Raw genomic sequence first — 20,892 nt, 5'->3', positions numbered from 1 at the left:
TAAAAATGATGTTCTAATATGTCGTATACTAATCCAATCCCATTTTTTGCCATCTATTAAACATTATTAAACACTTTAAAAAATTGCCATTATATTGTCTTAACGTATTATTATTGTATTGAATTAACAATGCAATTGTGTGGAACCACTTCATTGAATCAAAAGCCAAATTTCAATTTGAGCAATTTAATTGGGTAAAGTCAAATTATTTTCAAGACATTTTGTTCTGGTATTTATGACTGACTTTGTGTCCATGACAATTAAAATCAAAATGTTACAATCAAAAGGGTATTTGATCTCACAACATACCCATAGCTGGTACCTTTCGCCATAAAATTCATTCAGTGTCCAATAATTACCCCATATTGGTCCTTGACAGACAGAAATTGACACTTTTGGTTGCCCTAAGTCTGAAAGGCTCACCCAAGTAAAGTGTTGCTGTAAAGATATTCTGTGTACCGTAAAGCATTTTTTTTGGCATGTGATCACAGAGAGGCAAGATGAGAACGAGTAGGTGAGAAATCCCAGTAGGATTTGCTTCCTGCGTACCTGCAGGATCATACGCTTTGTGGGACGGGAACATCACAGGAGCCGCCAGACATGATGTAGTGAGGCTAACAGGTTGCCTTGCCCAAATATTCTATACGCGCGTTTGTCAGATACTTTGCATGATGAGTGAGCAAGTTGTGTAATGATTCCATTCTGGCTGCTGATTCCCATTGGAGGAAAGTGGAACTATTGCTATATCGTTCAATGTTGTTTTTTTTTATTTTCATGCCATTTCACACCTCACTGCTTGGAGTGTTATTTTTTTTATTATTTTTCCACAGGGATAGGTCATATAAATGGCATCTGCCTCAGTCTTAGAGGGAAGTGTTGAAGGCGACATAGAATTCATAAAATTAAGTTTAATGGCTCGGAAATAAGCTCTCAGTGTCTCACAAATATCTAGAAAATGGACTGATTTCGGGAAATCAACAGTCGGGAAAGTTACCAAAGGAGGTGCACAGGTGCACATAGAGATGCTTGTGATTGATAGATGCTGATGCTAGCCGGTTGCCCTGGATACTGCCATCGCTCAGTGGCCTTGGCAAAATGACGGACGGCATAAGTGCTCTGTTTGTTCTAAGTGTTTTTTTTCCCACTGAATACATTTGCATTGTAATACAGTATATGACTCGTTATAGGGGAGTACACAAGCATTTTACATTATAGGACTTCATATTGTCTGTTGCTGGGAAGATAGTAGAGAAAAATGTTGGACAAAAAAAGACAGGCCAAGCTGCAATCGGACAGAGAGATTTATAATGTTCTGTGGAAGCGCAAATAGATTAAGTTGTTAAACTTGACGGTCTTCGTGGTCAGTTGAGAAGCCGGCAGAGCGTAAACAAACATAGTCCACCTCAACTGGACTGTGCTTAAATGCACCATTATGGCTTTTTTTTTTTAACTTGCTGTGAGTCGGCCGTGCGCGGTGAGGTCATGTGAATCCACCTGTCCTTCACTCTGCCGCAAACTAATCGGAATGATTTCCCATCAGTCCTTTCAGTACTCCTCCGCAGCCTCCGCCCATTCTTCCCGCCATGATTGTCTCTCAAGGCCGGCGACACGCACCCGCTAAACCCTCGCTCCGTTACCTTGACAACTGGCTTTTCTCTCACTGGGCGTGGCACTGCTCAGATTCTCAGTAATGGCATGATAAGTGCTGCAATTATGTAAATCATGTCTAAGCAAAGTGCAGAATAAACACACTCGCTCCAGTTGTCAGATTTCTATAGAGGATACATCATCCTCCATTGTTACAAACTAGGAACTTTCAGAACTCCTCAAATATACGGGGTAGTCTATAGGGAACGCAAACGTATACATTTGTACCTTTAGCGTGCCGTGACTGAGCTTGACATTGAAGCAGTGTTGCCTCCGAGGTCCAGTAATCAGTAAGTAAGTAATCAGTTAAATTAATTGACAATTATTTTAAAGGATCCTTGTGCAGTTTGTCACTTTTTTACTCATGACTGCCACCTCTGGCCCAAAGCGTAACTGCAACATCTGTGTCGGGCTCGTTCATGGTGCGCGTGTGAGTACGTGCACGTTCTTAAAGCGACAGCCACAGTTGAGAAACGAAGACAAGACTTCAAATGAGGTCAGAAAAACTCCGCCCCTCCCCAAAGGAACTGTGGTATGTGCAGGGTACGCACACTCTACTATAAAGGGAAGATAAAAGCTGATAGGTGCAGTCAGAGTAAAACAGTCAGGGCTCTTTGTGCTCATCTGGGCATTGGTGGAGCATGCATGATGTAGAAAAAGCTTTAACATTACCTTTTTAAATGGCACAATGCACCTTTAAAAAGTGAATAATTGTTTGGACACATTGTTTAATTAAAGTGTCCAAATCCTCTGATTTCAGCCTCTCATGGGTAGAAATAGGCCGATATGGTTTTTTTTCAGGGCCAATACGGGTACCGATTATTAGTAGTCAAAGAGGCTGATAACCGATATTTGGAGCCAATATTAATTTTCTATAAAAACGGGTATTGGCGTCCAAAAAATTTTTTTTAAACAAATGGTAATCTTGACTTTGTTGTAAAGTCTTAAAGAATATTTATTGAGCAATTATTCAGACTTTTCCAAATGTAGAAGTTTTTTTTAAACTTAGACAATAGACATCCTTGTAAATTTCTAACAAAATGTTCAGGGAGCTCCCAATGTTATCAGTACGTCTTAAGAAGTTAAATGGAAACTTAAACAAGTAAATACAATAGCTCTCTATAGTTTTCTACAGTAAATATTTTTTCCCCAAATTTAAAAACACCTGAAAGCGTAAACGTTCACATTTCTGTATTTTAATGTCAAACAAAAACAAAAGGTTGAGTAGGTTCCCAGGGTCAGCAGCATGTCTTATAAAGTTAACTGAAATTTTAGATAAATAGTTCCCTGAGATCAAAATGGTTTTAGATTATAATTTTTTTAAAGGCCAATACGATATTCGTCAAAATGGCCAACATCGGCGCTGATAATTGGCCTGGCTGATTATCAGTCTATCCCTACTCAAGAGTAATTATTCTGTGTGTTTTTTAATCACTAGACAACACCAAATAAACAACAACAATTGGTTAATAAACAATAATCGTGGAAAAATGGTTTTGTGGGTTTGATTTAAAGCTTAAATTATCATATGTTATTATCATTCTTATCTCTTCACGCCAAGGTGTGGTGCCTAATAAACCAAGGTCATTGGAGAGGGCGGCACCTAAAACTTGCTGGCTTTTTCCCTTACAAGTAGGACAGTATCGAGTTTCTGCTGATTCAGATAAGATACCACGACAGTAACAGGGTTTCGCACCACATTTATTAGCACGTGCCCATAGTTGTGTTTTTATGGAGTGCAATGGAGAGGCTGAGCAGCCACAGTGACACTGTAGAAGGAAAATAGTCATGCAAACATGTAATGTAGTGTGTAACTTAACTTAATGTTGTAGTAGTTATTAGAGATTGACATGCACAGGTTGTCAGAAAACAACAACACGTACAGTGTGCCATTTTCATTTTGCTCCCTGACCCTCTTGCTTTTTCCACACGATTGTTTGGTCATGTGTGTGAGCTGTGTGCAATTATGGATGCAACGAAATCCACATGAATATTTCATAATTTTTCATCTAAATTATGGAGTTTGAACAAACAGTCGTGAGGAAGAGATGTGTGTGTACTTGTGTGGTTGTGTGTGCTCTATACCTGTTTTTATTGTTGAGGAAATATCTATAATTTAGTCAAGAGTTCTAGCATTGAAAGTCACTCACTGTGGAACGATGCTTTCCCTGACATGCGTGAGAATACAGTACTAGTAAACGGTACATATTTGACCTAAAAAAATCACCCTTTTAAATTCATTGCCAATGACGGCTATAGACGTAAAAAATTCATTTGAACTATTTCTATTAGTTTAACATTTTTTCCCCACTTTTTGTCAACTGTATGAAAACCTAGATTTTTGTAATTGTACTTTTAGAACAGATATAACATGTGTGATTAATTGTGAGTTAACTACCAAAGTCAAGCAATTAATTACGCTAAAAAAATTTAATCGCCTGATACCCCTAATTAATTATTATTATTATTTTTTTTTTAATCGCATCAGGCGATTAAAAATTTTAATATAAATTAATCGCTTGACTTCAATAGCTAACTCACGATGAATCACAAATGTTATATCTGTTCTAAATGTACAATAAAAAAAATTCTAGGTTTTTTCATACTCTTGTTAACAAAAGTGGGGGAACATTTTTTTTTAAACTAATCAAAATAGTTCAAATGAATTTTTGACGTTTATAGCCGTCAATGACAGTGAATGAGTTAATGTCTCCGCAGATTCCTCATCTTACAACGACGACGATTAAGAAATGTACAAAATTCAACATCACACTTCAGTAATAAATAGGTGAACTTTGCTCTTCTCACATGTAATTAGATGAGAAATAATTGACGGATCCCTCAGTGACAGACAGGACACAATAGAATTCTTTGGACTGAAATTCAGCCGTATCCCAGGCCATACAATGAGGACTCTGCCCATTACACACACGCACACACAGACACACACAGGCGCACGCACACACCCATCACTATTAACAGAAATCACTCAATCAGTGCCATTGACGGCTATACACGATAAATATTCCTTTTAACTGGGCTGGCAGTGAATGAGTTAAATAATGCATTTTTACCACAGAAGAAAGGCACCAGATTTTCCTGAAAATGGATTTAAAAGTGCCTGAAGTACCCCCCAAAAAAAGTGTACAAACCCCCTTTTTCCTTGTTTCTGGCTGCTGTCCACCTCTGGCCTCAGTCCGTTCAGCTATAATCACTCTTCCCTAAGCCTGATTGCCAACACAGGAATTTTGCACCGTCACTGCCCTCTGTTTGCTCAGCCAGACGACTTAAAGAGCACGTTGGCCCCAGACCGTTCACAGGCAGACAGCAAAAAGAAGAATAACTTTCCACATATTACTTAATTCAATTCCTGCCCACAAAATTGGGCCTTGCGGGATGAAGCAGCTTGTACACAAACAGATTTATATGCTCTGTCTAGGTTGGCGCACTTAAGCAGAGCTTTACATGTACAAGGGTGCCCCAGCGATGACCCCGTGTGTGAGTTCACGGTGGCTTTCCAATGTGAAACATTAACAGACTTGAGCCCCCAGGCTGTTGTTAGCGCTGCCATTGGCCAGACAAACACAACATAACTCAGTTTGTCACAACAGTCAACAGCAGATAAAGATGGCCACCGGTCGTATTTACTTAGAGACGCGTCATAAGGTGAACTGCAGAATCTACAAAAAAATTGACGATTATTTACAGAAACGGTTGGTAGAATACAGAACTAAGCCAAGGGCAAATGATGATTCCGAAGATTTTAAATGTTGATATGGCAAGCACAAACACAAGCTTCTCTGTCAACCTTGGCCGAGGTTGTAATTCTTGTTTCAAAAGGCAAAATATAAGGCTATGTTTACACTGTGTTCCGAGCGATCACAACAATTTGTTTGCTCTCAAAATAGTGCACCTTGGTGGAATGTTGACCATTTTTATCTACAGTACGTACTGTATACGTTTTGTTAGATCTTGCTAAGTCACCAGTTTGGGAACCCGGGCTGCCAAGTCAGCAGCTTTGAAGGTGGAAACTAGCGCCATTTACATTGGGTTAGCTCTTTTGCTACGATGTAGCATCTGTGCGTTTCACCCTCTTGTCATGAGATTTACGCTGCAACCGTCACATTATGTAAAAGTTTGGTTCTTGTTGGTTTGACCTTATGTCATCTGTTCCTTTACCAACTGCAATACTTTTTACCATAACACTACAGCAAGAGTTTTCAACAGATGATAGGAATAAGTAGCTGCCGCATTATTAGCTCTTTTTTTTAGTGCTACTAGTGATTGACGATCATGGCGAGATTTAAGAGATTTAAGAGATTTAAACGGTCAAAAGTGTGACTACGTTTTCTCAAAAGTTGATGTTGACAATATGCATGTCGTTACCACAAGTGCAACCAATCATTCAAATGTCAGGGGGAAACACAGGGAAGCTCATTGAAACTAACAAACAGAACAGAAAATGTGTATCTCACATCACAGAAGTGCTTTTTACAACCAAGCTGCATAATCTTATTCATATTCTTTTTTTCCTCTTTGAATTATTCCATCCATCCATCCATTTTCTTTACCGCTTGTCCTCACAAGGGTCGCGGGGGTTGCTGGAGCCTATCCCAGCTGGCTTCGGGCAGTAGGCGGGGTACATCCTGAACTGGTTGCCAGTCAATTGAAGGGCACACAGAGAGGAACAATCATACTCACAATCACACCTATGGACAATTTGGAGTGTCCAATCAACCTGCCATGCATGTTTTTGGAATGTGGGAGGAAACCGGAGTACCCGGAGAAAACCCACGCAAGCACGGGGAGAACATGCAAACTCCACCCAGGAAGGCCGAAGCCCGGACTCGATCTCACGTCCTCAGCACTGGGAGGCGGACGTGCTATCTTTGAATTATTGTTTTTATTTATTTATTTTAGACTAATGTTATAGTTGCAAGACAAGTTAATTACGCTATTTTTTAAAATTCTAATATGTTTTTATTTTGGTAATTATCTAAACAAAAAAAGAGCCCTTAAGAATACCGTTAAAGTACCAGATCAATAAGCAGTATCGTCAGGAGGTGTAGTAGTATTGTAAAATCTTAACGATATCCGATGTTCTTCTAGTTTGGGTTTTTACTTTTTATATTTTCAAAAATAATGTGAATCATAACCTTGGTAGTTCAAGACAGTTGGGGGTTGGCTGTTTGCATACGGTACCTTGAAATAAATATTATGTTGAAGCGCCTTTTACTATAATGACAGTTTGTATACCTATAATTTGGGATTAAGTGTACATAAATAGTCTTTATGATGCATTAATTCATAAAAGCATGCGTGCTGGTGTACAACTTCCCCTTGGGGCTGGTACCTGTTGACGAGCAGAGCCGGTTTTGCTCCATCCATCTCAATAAAGTCGTTTATACGGAGCTGAGCTCTGTGACAATTTAGGGTCCTTAAAGGACATTTCCAGCACATTGTGATGAATAACACATCAGCTTTTGCGGAGGTTATTAAAGCCGCCAGAAGGGCCCTCTTTGTCACATCCATCATCTACTGCTCAGCCCCAAAGTGCCCCCAAAAGCCCAAGTAGTGTGGCAGACAGGTGACAGAGAGTGAATGGGGGCTCCACATGTCAACCATGTGTGGATTCTAGTCATCTCTGGCACACGAGAGGGGATTAGAACAAGATTTCACCCGTGGATGACATATGAGATACGATAAGGTTGAGGTGCGGGGGGTTGTCCCGCTTTGTCCCCGCATTGAGGGTTGCGACTCCCATGGGACATTTCTCCATCGGCTCCCGTGTGCTTTTATTATGGGCCTGATTCAATTCACCCACTAGCCTGTAAAGCGGCTATTATATGTGTCATATATTATATACACACACACACACTTCCCGTAGGTGTTCTTGAATGCATACTGTATGGACACAATCACATGACTATCTTCTGCCGAAGCACGGGCAAAGCCTTATTAGCATAATTGAGGTTTCACAGTAAGTGCTGTCTATCTGCCTCTATACACACACCTGCAGCAGTCGAATGCCATCCACAGGTCACATAATTCATCTCCAAAAGTAGAATGCAACATGTGATTCGTGAAATTATTATTGTTGGTCTTTGTAGTACTGCTGCACAACAAACCCATGCAGGTGTTTAGTTAGTAGTCGTCTTTTCCCCATTGCACAAGACAAGCATTTAAAGGGGGAAGCCGACCCCCAAATTTTCTTTATAGTAATTAATTAATGTTCTTTGCAGCCCCACTAGTCTAAACGCGGCATTCTGATTAATATTGTGTTTGTGGAATATTAATTAAGGAGCGAAATCCACCCATTTTTATACATCTAAGGGGGCGGCCATTTTGCCACTTTGTGTTGACTGAAAATGACATCACAGTTGCTCAGGTAACGTCCAATCACGACTCAGCTTGTGAATGTCACATGGCCAAAGTAAACCAAATTACCAACACATGGAAATAAGGCCGGGTAACAGCTCGGTACCAATAACTAGTATCGGTACTCGCTCATCCCTAATCAGTAGTGTTGGCTGTTGTAACTTTACTATATTAAAGGACTGTTTCTTTGACCAATTAGATTTAAAATTTGCCTCACAGGGCCAGGCAGCAGGCCCTAAATAATCAGCATTTTTCCGTCTTCTGATTGGTTGGTCAGAGCAAGCAAAATTCGACTATCACATCTGTACACAAATGATTAAAGTGTTTATGTTTTATCATATTAGATAAATATTGATTCTGAAGTATTGATGTACATGACACAATTGAGTTTTTCTATTGATGTTTTCTGTAATTGGGACGTCACTTGATAGGGTATTATTAGGTGTGGATTATGTTTGATAAGTGTCCACTAATGGCGCCACTTAAAAAAATAATTGTGGTAAAAGATGGCCACTCTATAAGGAAATAATTTTTTGATTCATTGCAACATTGTCGTGTAGTGTTCCAGGAAACTGGCCCTTCAAAATAGTTTTGTTTTCCATCAGTTGGTCGCTCTAGTGATTTTTGCAGGGACATTTGACATTCAGGTGGTATAGGGCGCTGTTTCCTTTCACTTCTTTGTGATCTATACACACACAGACCCAATCAGAAAGCTGACTATTGATTTGCAAGCACACAGAAAGCACCGTTGCCTGCCATGCAATATGTTGAGCAGGCTTAATCAACGCCTATTGATTACTCCACGCTGACCGCTTTCTTCCGGCCTGCAGTTTTGTGTTCAGCATGTCTGCTAGTACAAGTGTCGTGTTTCACGCTGTTGTTTTGTCACCGCCGCGATATGATTCAATCTCACGGCCTTTATCGGTGAGGCTGCATGAGATGCAGTAATCAGTGCAAACACATTCAATCATGTTTTTATCAAAGTGTCGCGTCCAGACGCGGGAACACCTGCTCATTGCCATGCGAGCGCACAGACGCGCAGTGATGTGGCAGCAATTGGCTGCCGCAGTGGCCAGGCCAACTCCCGTAGTTGGTTGCTAATGGCTACGGAAGGACAGGGGGTGGTGGTGGGGGGGGTCGATAATGACAATGTCAGTCCTAGCCAACCAGCTCACTAAAAAGAGGGAGGGACACTCGCACACATTCACTCAAACATACATGTGTTTCGGTGCACACTCACACGTACACAATCGTTTTTTGCAGAAAATGGAGCCGAGCAATTTTCTTCCTACCGGGTGGTTGTCTGTTATTATAGCCGTCAAAAGGCAGCAAGGTGCATTTGTGATTTTCTCTTTGCTTGAAGAGACGATTTTCTTCTGCAATAGTCAAACTGTGCTCGTATGGAGGACCAAAAATGCAAAAATAAAAAAATAAATGAAAGTATTAAAAAAATAAAAATAAATGTGGAAATAAATGCAAAAATAAATATATAATTAAATGTCAATCAATGAATTAAAAATTTTGAATTAAATGTCGATCAATAAATAAAAATGCTCTGCTCTCATATTTATTTATTGCATGCTGCAGACGCTGTCAGCATAAAATGTGTCATGAAATGTTATTCAAATATTTATTTTTATAGTCATTTTTATTCTTTGAGTCTCATTTTCATGTTTATATTTTTACTTTATTTATTTATGTATCTCTATATTTTTGTTGTTTTTATTTCCATTTATATTTATTTCTTTGTATTTAATTTTTTAATTATATTTTTTCATCTGTTTTTATTTTCACTTTTATATTTTACTTTAGTCTTTATTTTGGCATTTTTGGTCCTCTATATATTTGCATTCAGTTCCCTTAAATATAGATTTCGTTCAGAATGTCAGCGAGGACAGACTTTTCTTAGTGTTTGTTTTCTTTGTTGACACACAAACTGAATTGGCTGTAAGCTTTTATCACATTCATACCATCTCTATTAGATCCCGTACGAGTAGAGGGGGCAGTGTACGCTTTTCATTAAGTCTACTTCAGTGTTCAATGTGGCCTTATTTGCCAGACACTTAATATCCTTTTTCCATTCATCAAATTTATCAAACCGTTTCAAAAAACACACACCAAATTAGATTGGTGTACCCACTAATTGTCTTTGTTTGAGCATGAGCACTGGTGTGTTTTTCACCGTTCGCATTGAAGACCAGGGCAAGTAGAGATGATGCAAGGCTGTGCAAAATCAACAGCACAGCCCTCGTCTCTTGTGTACTTGTTCACACATTTTTTTTAATGGACGCCACAAGGCACAGTGCGCGTTCAAGACAAGTTGCCGTGTTACTGCTACAGTCCAGTAGAGAAATTCAAATGTTATCATGTTTTAAGCTTCAAAATAAACAAAATGTTGCTGTAACACTCTCCTTAAATGTAAAAGGTATTGGATTGGATAAGATTATTGAAGTGGGCTGGTTGAGTGGTTGTATCGTTTCAGTCAGGTGACCTTGACGACTTCATCTGTTATTTCCTGCGTGAATGTGGTGGGTCGCGTGTGGACCATTTTAACAACCTTGCTGGGGCGTGAAGACCAGGAGACTTGAGAGTGGAAGACAGAGTGAGAAAGCGAACATGTGTGTGACAAAAAGCAGGAGACGATGCTAAAGCCACCAAAAGATGACAGCGTGGTGTTATTTGCCGTTTAAATGAGACTATGAAGCGCCCCGTATGTATTTGCCACGGACAAGGTGGGAATCATTATCAGTCATGTTTGAAGAGAGAGCAGAACATAAACATTATTGCTGTCTTAATGAGGCGTGAACTACTCAGTTTCACTATTAAGTGTGTTACTTCAATAATACTAGTCTTTTCCTTATTTTTATTTATTTTTTGACAAATGTTGAAGAATATATACGCCTATATGACTATTGTTATATCTTTCTACATGTAGTGATACACCTTTTGGGTACAGCTTGTACACAATAAATTAAAAAAAAACAAGCAATGTAATTTGTTATCGCAATAATAGTTGCAGTATATTGGGAAATGATGGAGAAAAAGATCTATCTTTTGAATTGAAAAACAATTGCCAAGTGAAAAGGCTGTGAATTCACACCCTCCTTGAAGATGACCTTCACCTCTCTCTCTCTCTCTCTCTCTCTCTCTCTCTCTCTCTCTCTCTCTCTCTCTCTCTCTCATCTCTCTCTCTCTCTCTCTCTCTCTCTCTCTCTCTCTCTCTCTCTCTCTCTCTCTCTCTCTCTCTCTCTCTCTCTCTCTCTCTCTCTCTTGCTCACTCGGCCAGGAGACTCGCCCTCCCTCTTCATATAACAGCTCCAGCCCTTTTTTCTTCCTGAACATCTCCTCTAATTGAGTAATTTGATTTCCTTTCCTATAAGCGTGTACTTTTTTTCAGCTCGGTGAACCGGTACCGACATAATTAGCTGAGAACAACAACAAATGTGGCCTCCTGAGGTCTGTTTGGCCATATTGTCGCATGAACTCATATAGGGTAGCAGACGCGCGTATGTATGTACTCTCACAAATACCGCAAGTAGACTCAACATTAGGTACAGCGCTCACCCAAACGCAAACTCATCGCTCTCTGACATAGAATCTCAATTATATTTATAAAGATAATAGAAGTAAGATTGTGGAGGTGTACCTAATAAAGCGGGCCGGTGAGCGTATATGCACTATAAAGATAAGCTGGGGCGGATATGTTCTTTTTCTAAAATCAGGCCTGGTCCCTTTTAGATTGGATTTTCGTCAATGAATGTTTGATGAGTGATCTGTGTTATTCCTGAGCTGGCCCACTGTGACATTGATGCTTATCTTCCGTTATTTATTTGGCTGGCGTCATAGGGATTTACGCATTTCATCCAAGCTATGCAGCTCTGTGAAGGAATGTGATGTTGGATTCAAAGGCTAGTTCAAATTATTAGTCGTGAATCACTGACCGAACACTCCGTTAAGTGTTCATTTTGTATTTTATTTATTTATTGTAACCAAAATTCATCCAACCTGTTTTCCAGGTTCGGTCACGTCACATTCGCAAAGCAACCCGTGAGAGTAGTTGTGATGTTAATTTGGGTTGACAGCAGACTGGAATCAATTCATCTGTTAAATTCTGGCATGTCGCGTTTTACTTTGGAAAAACTCTTAGCTGTTACGCAAGTGAACAAAGGTAAAAGGTAAACATCTTTATCATTACTATTTCAACTGCATGCTCATAAATGGCTGGACACATAAAGGTGCGTCAGGTTGTCGGCAGGATTCGAACCTGCGCGGGGATACCCCAATGGATTTCTACTCATCACCTTAACCGCTCGGCCACGACAACTGCTTATAGTGCTTATCACTGTAAAAGGTGACAAAAATATTCAACCCGACGACCCGTTTCGTCGGCTTTGCTACAAACTTGGTTTTATGAAGTGACTTATTTAGATATATATTTTTTTGCTGCCATATGCTCTGCAATTGATTGTTCCCTTAATGACCCATGACCCCAATAAGGACAAGCGCTATAGAAAATGGATAAATGGATTATTGCGCCGATATGCCAATGCACAAAAGTGTATCACATACGCCTGATATCACTGCAGATATGAGCTCAAGAGTCTCGCAGTGAGGCGAGCGTGTGATGTCGTTTGCGTTCGTCTTTGCCGGTTGATATTTGGGGCCTGCTGAGCTTGCAGTCTGTAGCTATAAAAAGTCCACAATAAGAAGAACCGGGGCTCCCGAGGCTGCCTGCGGTCTTGCCTGTCCGCCTGTGAGTGTGCATTCCTAATGTTCCCCTGGTCTGCATCACAGACGTGATTGGGAGATTTAATTGTGGCTGCAGGGCCGAACGGGAATTTGTGGTAAAAAAAAAAAAAGATGAGACGAAAGAATAAAGGTGTGGGCGTGAGTGTATGTGAGGGTTTATGTGCTGCGTTTGTTTCTTCCTTTTTGCCCGGCAATGGAGGAAGCTAAGTTAAATATATTGTCATATATTATGCACTCAGTAGGTTAATATTAGACTAGAGATAAAAGTCAGTCCTGCTCTTTGCTATAGCACAGTTTGTCTTTTGCTTGTACATGTGCAGGAACAAGATTAGCCGTGACAATGATAATAGAATGGCCTCCTTGGCGACAGTATTGCTATCACGACATCGTGAGATGTCATAAAATGCGGGAAAATGGAGGTGAGACATACAATTTGTATGTGTGCAAGCGCGTCCTTTTATTTTGTAGGATTGAGATGGGATGAATGCAGCTTGTCCACAAAATGACAAATGGTACAGAATTTACTCAACATTAATTAAACGTAAATACAATGTATTTAGCTTTTTGTGGGGGGGAAGAGAAATCAGTTGAATCTAAAAATGTGAATCTTAATCTATTCTGATAGATTACAGAACCAAAAAAAAAGTGCCTCTAAATGACAAATAAATAACGGCAAGTTAAGAGGAAGAAATCCATTGTAATTTAAATGCTAATTTAATTATTTTTTGAATGTTCACAAAGCGCATAAGATGTGTGAGTGAATCATTTTACTGATGTGAGTTTTGTATCTCCATGAAGGATTTATTTGCCAGAGAGTTGGGGGTCATGTGACAGAATTCCTGTATGGAAATATAAGAACCTGGGGATAAAGTGTGTGTGTGTTTTTTTTTTTTTTGAGGGGGTAGCGGTGGGGGGGTTCAGGGGAAGCTGTCTCATCATTTATTTATACAATCTACAGAAGACGGGGTGAGCGAGCGAGGGGGATGGAGAGGGAGGCCAATGCCGGCTACAACTGACTCGCTTTGGGAATACTCTAGGTCAAGTCAAGAGTTGTTTTTCTGGCTACTAGCGCAATTCTTTGTGTCTGTATGCTGCATCCGCCTGCATGTTACATGTGGTCTTTGGAAAAAATAATAATAATTTTTAAAAAAATCATTTTAAAAGTGTGCAAAATAATATTTAATATTATATTATTATATCTGTAAATCTATTTCATTTAAGTGTAAGACTTGTGTACATTACAAATTAAGATGATTTTTATTATTACAAAATAATAGTAAATCCTAAAATAAACGTTAAAGAAAGCCAAAATAATTTCCAAACTCTGACGGTCTCTCGTATTCAAATATAAGCTTCTGAATCTGCCTGTGTATTTCAATTAACAGCTGTTTTCTGAATATTGCTTTGAATGGAATTGTATGGCTGATATTAGCTACTTTTATTACATTAATACATATCTTTTAATGAGGTAATCTAAAACAGTGGTTCTCAAACATTAATGCCAAATACCACCTGAAAATAAGCTGCACTTCCAGTTCCACCATTTAAATATAGCAGCGTAGTAGGCTCACAAGATAGAGGTTTTATTCCTAAAAGTATATTGAATATTATTGTAAGCTACTGTAGCATTATGCCCAGTTTCAAAATTAATACTGCAATTAAGTATAGGAAAATAAAGAACAGTACTTAAATAATACGTCAATTAAAATGTATACAAAAGTTGATTTTAATTTTTTTTATAAAAGTTATTAAAAGTTAAATACAACAGAACTGTACGCAGGCAGCGAATGTTTCGTATACCACTTGAGTGAGTGCTACTAGTACTGAAGTTAAGGAATCACCGGTTCAGATAATTAATGGATGGATGATCTAAAATAACAAACAAAATATGTAAAATTCTAATGAACCTAAAAAATATGCCAAGTAGCGTACTTGGTCTGTTCCTAAAAAGTACATTTAAAATTATGCCAAGTTGGAACAAAGACAAAAAAACTAATGACTCACATAAACTGCACCTAAAGAAATGTTTGTAAACAAGCAGCTTGTCAAGATTAAATGTAAATTTATGGTACCTAAAAGTTACATACAATTGAACTGTACATTAAAAAATGTGCTTTACTGGATTAAAAAAAGATAAACATAAGTAACAGCATAATGATGTTTTAACTCAGTGATTGCCACTTCAAGTAGAGCAAGTCTGCAAACCACCCTTTCACAATCACTGCTAAATATTTCCTGCTTATTCTATTCTATTCACAAATACTTTCTAGATTATGACGATTCCGATTTATGGATTTATTTTTAGTATGACTGATGCCACATGTGTTTTGGTAAACATCATTACCATAACATGCAAATGGATCATTTGTAAAGCTAAAGTCTCCTTAAAGAACAAACGTTCTATGCAGCATCAAATAGTGACGATGGGAGTCAAAGAAAAATAATCCTGCTGTTATTAATCTAGGGATTGAGTTGATCCAGATTTAGGGCCATGTCACACAAACACACATGAACGCAAATACAGGTCGGGGGCACAGGTAGTGAAGACAAAGTGATTACGGCCGTCAGATGGAGTGTGTGTGCTTGCGTTCTCTCAATAGCGCACACTGATAAGACAAAGCAAAACATATGTCACAATAAAGCCTTGGCGGGACAGAACTACTATGGGTCCCCTCTGAGGCGCTTCATCATTGCGACACACACACACACACACACGTGTGTGTGTGCGCATATATATATATATTGTAATCCATTGAAATCTCTGGCGATTAGATTAGTTTGTAATTTGTGTTGGTTTTTATTACATTTTCTTCAATTGGATTCAGATGAAATTTAGTGGTATTCAAAACATCTTCCTCTCATCGGTATTGGATGTGGAGCTAAATCTCTCATCTAGCCAGACGAGCGCTAATAAGGAGCCGTGGTGTGCAGCCGAAATTGAAGCTGTGACATTTACACGAAGCACTCGGTTGATTCAATTAAAGACGCGCCACGCACGGGTATTCGCCGCATGAATTTTAAAACTTTCGGTGATTGTGTTTCATTAGATTTACGGGAGTTGAGCCGAGGAGGCGTAATGAAGTGATGTTCATGCGTGCTCATGCAGCAGCTGAGCAGATGATAGCAAGACCAGAACTGAGGCCCGGTGTGCCGATTCAAAGACGACGGAGGCCTTTGTTCTTTCACGTCACGTGTGCATGAAGTGAAATGTACACACACACACACACACACACACACACACACACACACACACACACACCTGCGCGCTGTGTGTCCTGGGTCAGCAGGAGAACGGAGAGATGAAGCTTTCATCCTGGATTTCCTCCCTCACACTTGGACAGCTTTCAAGTGGGAAAGTGGTCGGAAATGTATCAATTCCTCCAAAATGATTCCGGTAAATGGAGTTTAAAGATCATTCTAGAAAACAGAACAAAATAATATTGTAACATTCTGCCATTAAATGTCAGGTCATGAGTTCCACGCGGCCTTTTCTTAGAAATCAATTCAGCAGTTTTGAAGGTTGACCTAAAGCTGCGTTTGCCAACCTTTATTGAGACAAGGCAACCCTATGACATTAAAAAAAAAAAATCTCACGGCACGACACCCAACAAAAATGGCTTCAAAAGTGCAAATACTAATAATCTTCGATAAATGGACTCACAAATTGACTGGATAGGCTCAGAATAAGCAGTATCGAAAATGAATGGATACATTGTTTATCATCACCATTTCCTGCTTCTTTTTTTAATCTATGTGAATATCAACCTTTAATGTTTACTCCTCCCGAGTGCCAATTAGCAGCAGCAACCTTCATTCAAAGCTTTTGAATGATAATGTAGATGAAGCATAATGCAAAATAGCGAGTTAGCCTATTAGTCATTCTGCTGTGGCGTATTGACTCCGCCAGCTACTCAGTAATTCAACGGGGGCCATCAAATGGCCAATAGGTCAGCAAATGGAGTTGTCGATGCTGGTGCTGATGCGGCCGGCATCAGAGATGTCCTAATGTAGCACTCTGTCTATATTATCGTGGTGGTCGGATAAAAAAAGAAATATTTTACATTATTAGACAACAAAATGTGCACGTAAAGGTGTTTGCCATCATCACCTTCCTCGCTGTAATATCTGTGACTTTGAGTGTGTGTATCTTAAAAGGGTCGGCTGGTGAGTGACGTGGGAGCCGGGGAATAAGATTCTCGTAAATCGAAAAAAGGTGGATGTTGTCAGCAAAGGTTTGCACTCGGCTAGCAGTTAACTTGCTAACTGTTAACCCATCGGGGTAACTAATCAGGGTGTCAGTTGTGGCCATAGCAGTTAGCGTGTAAATGTACGTTTTTATTTTTGCTATTATGGTGTTTTGCATCTTTGTAAAAACGACAGCTTCTTTCTTTGTACTAGTTATGTAGCTCTCTTCCAATTTTACGACTGTTCTCATTACACTAATGAACTTGTTCGAGACGCGCTGCATTTTCTCTCCATGAATGCCGCTTATATCAGGTGAAAGGTTAATTTGTAGTACAGCTGCTGTGTGAACTTCCCGTTTCCCTTTCCTATTAGATTTGCCCTTCTGCAGTGGAGTGTTTGCTCCTGCAGCGTGTGGTTTATTTTTACAGGATTGAAGGCGGGATCTCATCATTTTTTCTTGTAAAAGTGTTGGACTGTCAGGACGTTGTTTAATGTTTGATAGGTTTTCATCAGGCTTTGGCGTGTGAGTTGTATGTGTGCATGCAGGGATATTGACAGACTGCCTGGGGCATGCCTTTCTTATTACTTTGCAGAATAGAAAGCCTCTTTTTAGAGCAGTGGTTTTATTATAGCTGATGTTTATGAGGCTTGTGTTTATGAGGTGACATTAGCATCAGATCTAATGCTGCTGCTACTTTATCTTGTGTAAAGCTTCTCCCCGAGAGTACATTTCAGCCTGCTTTCATTTTACACGCTTCTTGAATTTGATTTTTTTATGAATTGGATGAGTTGATCAAATAAATGAGAGGAAAAATGTGATTGTTTTATAGTTATTTAACCTTTTTAATGGGTAAAAAGTTGTAAATCTGTATTTTTATACCACACTTTTGTTTTGGAATCCATGCTCTAAAATGTTATCAATAACAACTGCCTTAAAACTTTTATTGTGTAACAATGACTTTAAATGGCCAGGCTCGTGATATACAGCCAACTGACTTTTTTTTTTCTCTCTCTCTCTTTACCTTCCAGTTACAGATGAGGACACCGTGAAGAGATACTACGCTAAATTTGAAGAGAGGTTTTTCCAGACCTGTGAGAAGGAGCTGTTGAAAATCAACACGTTTTATTCAGGTAATTATCACCAACCATCAATCAACAACCTTATTTCTTAAAGCAGTGGCCTCGACACCAGAACTGGACTCGGCCCTGGCATTTTGTCTTAGGCCCGCTGGCCCAGTCCGATTCCTGACCGCCATTGACTACCACATTGGTTCAGTCTGATCTCTATATTGTAAATGGATGAATGGGCTTCTCCTTCTAAATTGTGGGCCGGTCTCTTGAGGTAAAATTGAGGAAAATAATCATTGAATAGCACCACATCTGCTCCAAAGGACACCGGCCCAGCGGGCATCTGCCCTGCATGCCAGATAGCCAGTCCAGCCCTGCTCGACGCCAATAAACACTGTGCCATTTATTCATTAACTAGCTGCACCATCCACTTGGAATATTAGATGCCACACCTTCAATATATGCCTTTATTACCTCTCGGGGAAAAATAAATAAATAAAATTGAATTCAACTTGAAATATAACTTTACTGTTCTAAATGGTGACAGCTCACTGAAATTGAAAGAGTCCACATTAAAGCATCATGCTGGATGGTCATAGGAGGAATACATTAAAGCACTACATGTTTACCCAAATATTCTGATGAGCTCGTCCAAACCGGCGAGTATTTTAGGGGGCACAGGAGAATGTCCCCTCAATGTAACGTGACACATGGGTCATTATATATTCTGATAGCTGGACATTTGTTAATGAATTTGAACTGAGGAGGATGACACATGTTGCTCCCTCTAGAGGTTTTTCTTAGACACTGCAGACTCTGCAGGTCGACAAGAGGACAAGGCTGATTTGCCGTAAGGTTCCACATCATAAGCATGGAGATTATTCGCAGGTGAATGAATATCCATAAGGTCACTGTAGACCGTATTATGGAGAGTGTATGAGTTACCAAAGCACTTACTAAGAATACTTCTATTTTTCTTGAAGGACATATTTGTTTTGATGGCTGACATCTTTATTGAATAATTGACAGTTTCACTTAAAACTACACTGCTCTTGTATTGGATCTGATGCCAACTTTTGACTGTGACCCATTAATACTAACACCTTCTCTGTGCATCCTCACACCAGTCTAGTACATAAAGTCCATCGCTCCTCATCCTCTCAGCACAGAAATTGAAAAGTCAGCTGGGCTACTTTATCTGATGCCAGTTAAGGTGGGCGCGTATCTCAGCAGTGGCGCATAGAAGATAAATTGTGTGCTGACTTCACATAACATTCTCGCCTCTGAAAGGGGTTGTGGCCTCACTTAAGCCATTGCTGTGCTAAAATCCGTGCCTGTAACATGCACAACTGGCTGAAAATGCTGCTAAAGAAATCCCCCTAAGTCATTCTGTCTGTTTTGAGACATTATAAAAATCCATGAGAAATTTCCAGAGTGGAAAGGGAACTCACCTCCTACTGTCTGTTTAGGATCATTAACCCATTCCTGCCTGGTCAGCTGTTTTGAATTCCACTTTCCCACAGCAGCACATCACAGCATCAACGCCTTGACTTTCTCACGCCCCTTACGACCGTCACATGCTGGTGCTGTGTCCGCCTGTCCCATAACATTACTGTCCAAGTAGACCATAAGCCAGGTAACGTGACCTGTAGAATGGGTGACAAGAGGATCAGATAATGCACAATGCCAGCATGTCCCAACTCATCTAGAATGTAAAACATAAGGCGCCTCTCAAGGCACTCGAGGCCACCTTGCAAGAATAAACAGTTAAACACTCAAATATACAGTCAATAAATATCTAGACTTAAGAATTAAACAGATTAAAAAGTATTAGTAGCAGGATTTGAATTGTATGACAAGGAAAAGGGGCATGCAAAAGTGGTCATTTCAGTCCAACAGGAGGATTTACATTAGGATAAATGCATGGGGTAGTTCATCCAATTCCATTTATTATCCCCACCCCGTAGGATTCACCTCGTTTATCTCCCCGTCTGCGTGCGGTAACCTATCTCTGACCCACATAATGATTCCTCTCACATATCACTTCAGAGTAGACCAAGAGTCTCCGCGCTCAAGCTTCCTGGAACAGATGGGCTGCATGCAGACAGGATGTAGAAAACGATTTATTTTATTACTATTATTTTGTAAAAGCAGGAGTTCAAGATCACCGGTGTCAACCATGTTACCATCTTGCTGTCAAAATGTCTTTCTCATTCTTATTGTTCACATGAAAACGGCATGCTGAAAAAACAAAAAAATTGAATCTTGACAGACATTACACTATCCTTTGAATACGCCCCATTCTGAACACTGAATAATGATCCTGAACAGATGACACTGTCGCCCCAAAATCTCCATTTGTCTTTCCTCATTGCAGAAAAGCTTGCAGAAGCCCAGCGACGCTTTGCCACCTTGCAGAATGAGCTGCAGTCTTCTCTGGACGCCCAGCGCGAAAGCAGCGCTCCGCCCGGGCTGCGCAAACGCAAGACCGTGTTCCACCTGTCGCAGGAGGAGCGCTGCAAACACCACAACATCAAGGATCTGAAGCTTGCCTTTAGTGAGTTCTACCTGAGCCTCATCCTGCTGCAGAACTACCAGGTATCAGTATGTCCGTCGACACACTTGTTCATGGACTCAAGAAGAAAAAAAATGCAGTTCGGGTTCCATGGCTACATCCTTGACTGATTATCATCAGATTTTTTGAATCAAGAAACCATTTAAATAGTACCTGTGTTCTGTCCTCATTAGATGTGTGACTCTTCTATCCAGCTAGACCGACAGTTAACACGAGATGTTGTTTATAGACTTTAGGGTCCATTTATTGTTTTCTTTTATCTTCTCTTTTATGAAAACCTGGAATAAACA

At 39.7% G+C, this 20,892-nt stretch overlaps 1 protein-coding gene and 1 long non-coding RNA gene across 3 annotated transcripts in view; one reads left to right on the top strand and one right to left on the bottom strand.

Moving 5' to 3' along the window:
- The window catches only part of xpr1a (xenotropic and polytropic retrovirus receptor 1a), a 54,498-nt gene that overhangs the window by 16,326 nt on the left and 17,280 nt on the right, over nt 1–20,892 (top strand). For both annotated transcript variants that reach the window (XM_077583422.1, XM_077583420.1), the window contains exons 3-4: nt 17,989–18,090; nt 20,405–20,625. In XM_077583422.1, the coding sequence (XP_077439548.1) occupies nt 17,989–18,090; nt 20,405–20,625 (323 nt within the window). The remainder of the gene's footprint in view (nt 1–17,988; nt 18,091–20,404; nt 20,626–20,892) is intronic.
- LOC144062251 (uncharacterized) overlaps nt 1–20,892 on the bottom strand; it is a 43,303-nt gene that overhangs the window by 10,027 nt on the left and 12,384 nt on the right. Inside the window, exons 8-10 of the long non-coding RNA XR_013296361.1 lie at nt 20,002–20,880; nt 19,479–19,673; nt 16,034–16,191 (exon numbers count right to left, since the gene is read on the bottom strand). This is a non-coding gene — a long non-coding RNA (uncharacterized LOC144062251). The remainder of the gene's footprint in view (nt 1–16,033; nt 16,192–19,478; nt 19,674–20,001; nt 20,881–20,892) is intronic.

The sequence above is a fragment of the Vanacampus margaritifer genome, chromosome 13, assembly GCF_051991255.1.
Source record: "Vanacampus margaritifer isolate UIUO_Vmar chromosome 13, RoL_Vmar_1.0, whole genome shotgun sequence".
Lineage (NCBI taxonomy): Eukaryota > Metazoa > Chordata > Actinopteri > Syngnathiformes > Syngnathidae > Vanacampus > Vanacampus margaritifer.
Note: the sequence above shows the minus strand (reverse complement) of the source record. Positions and strands in the feature narration are given on the sequence as shown.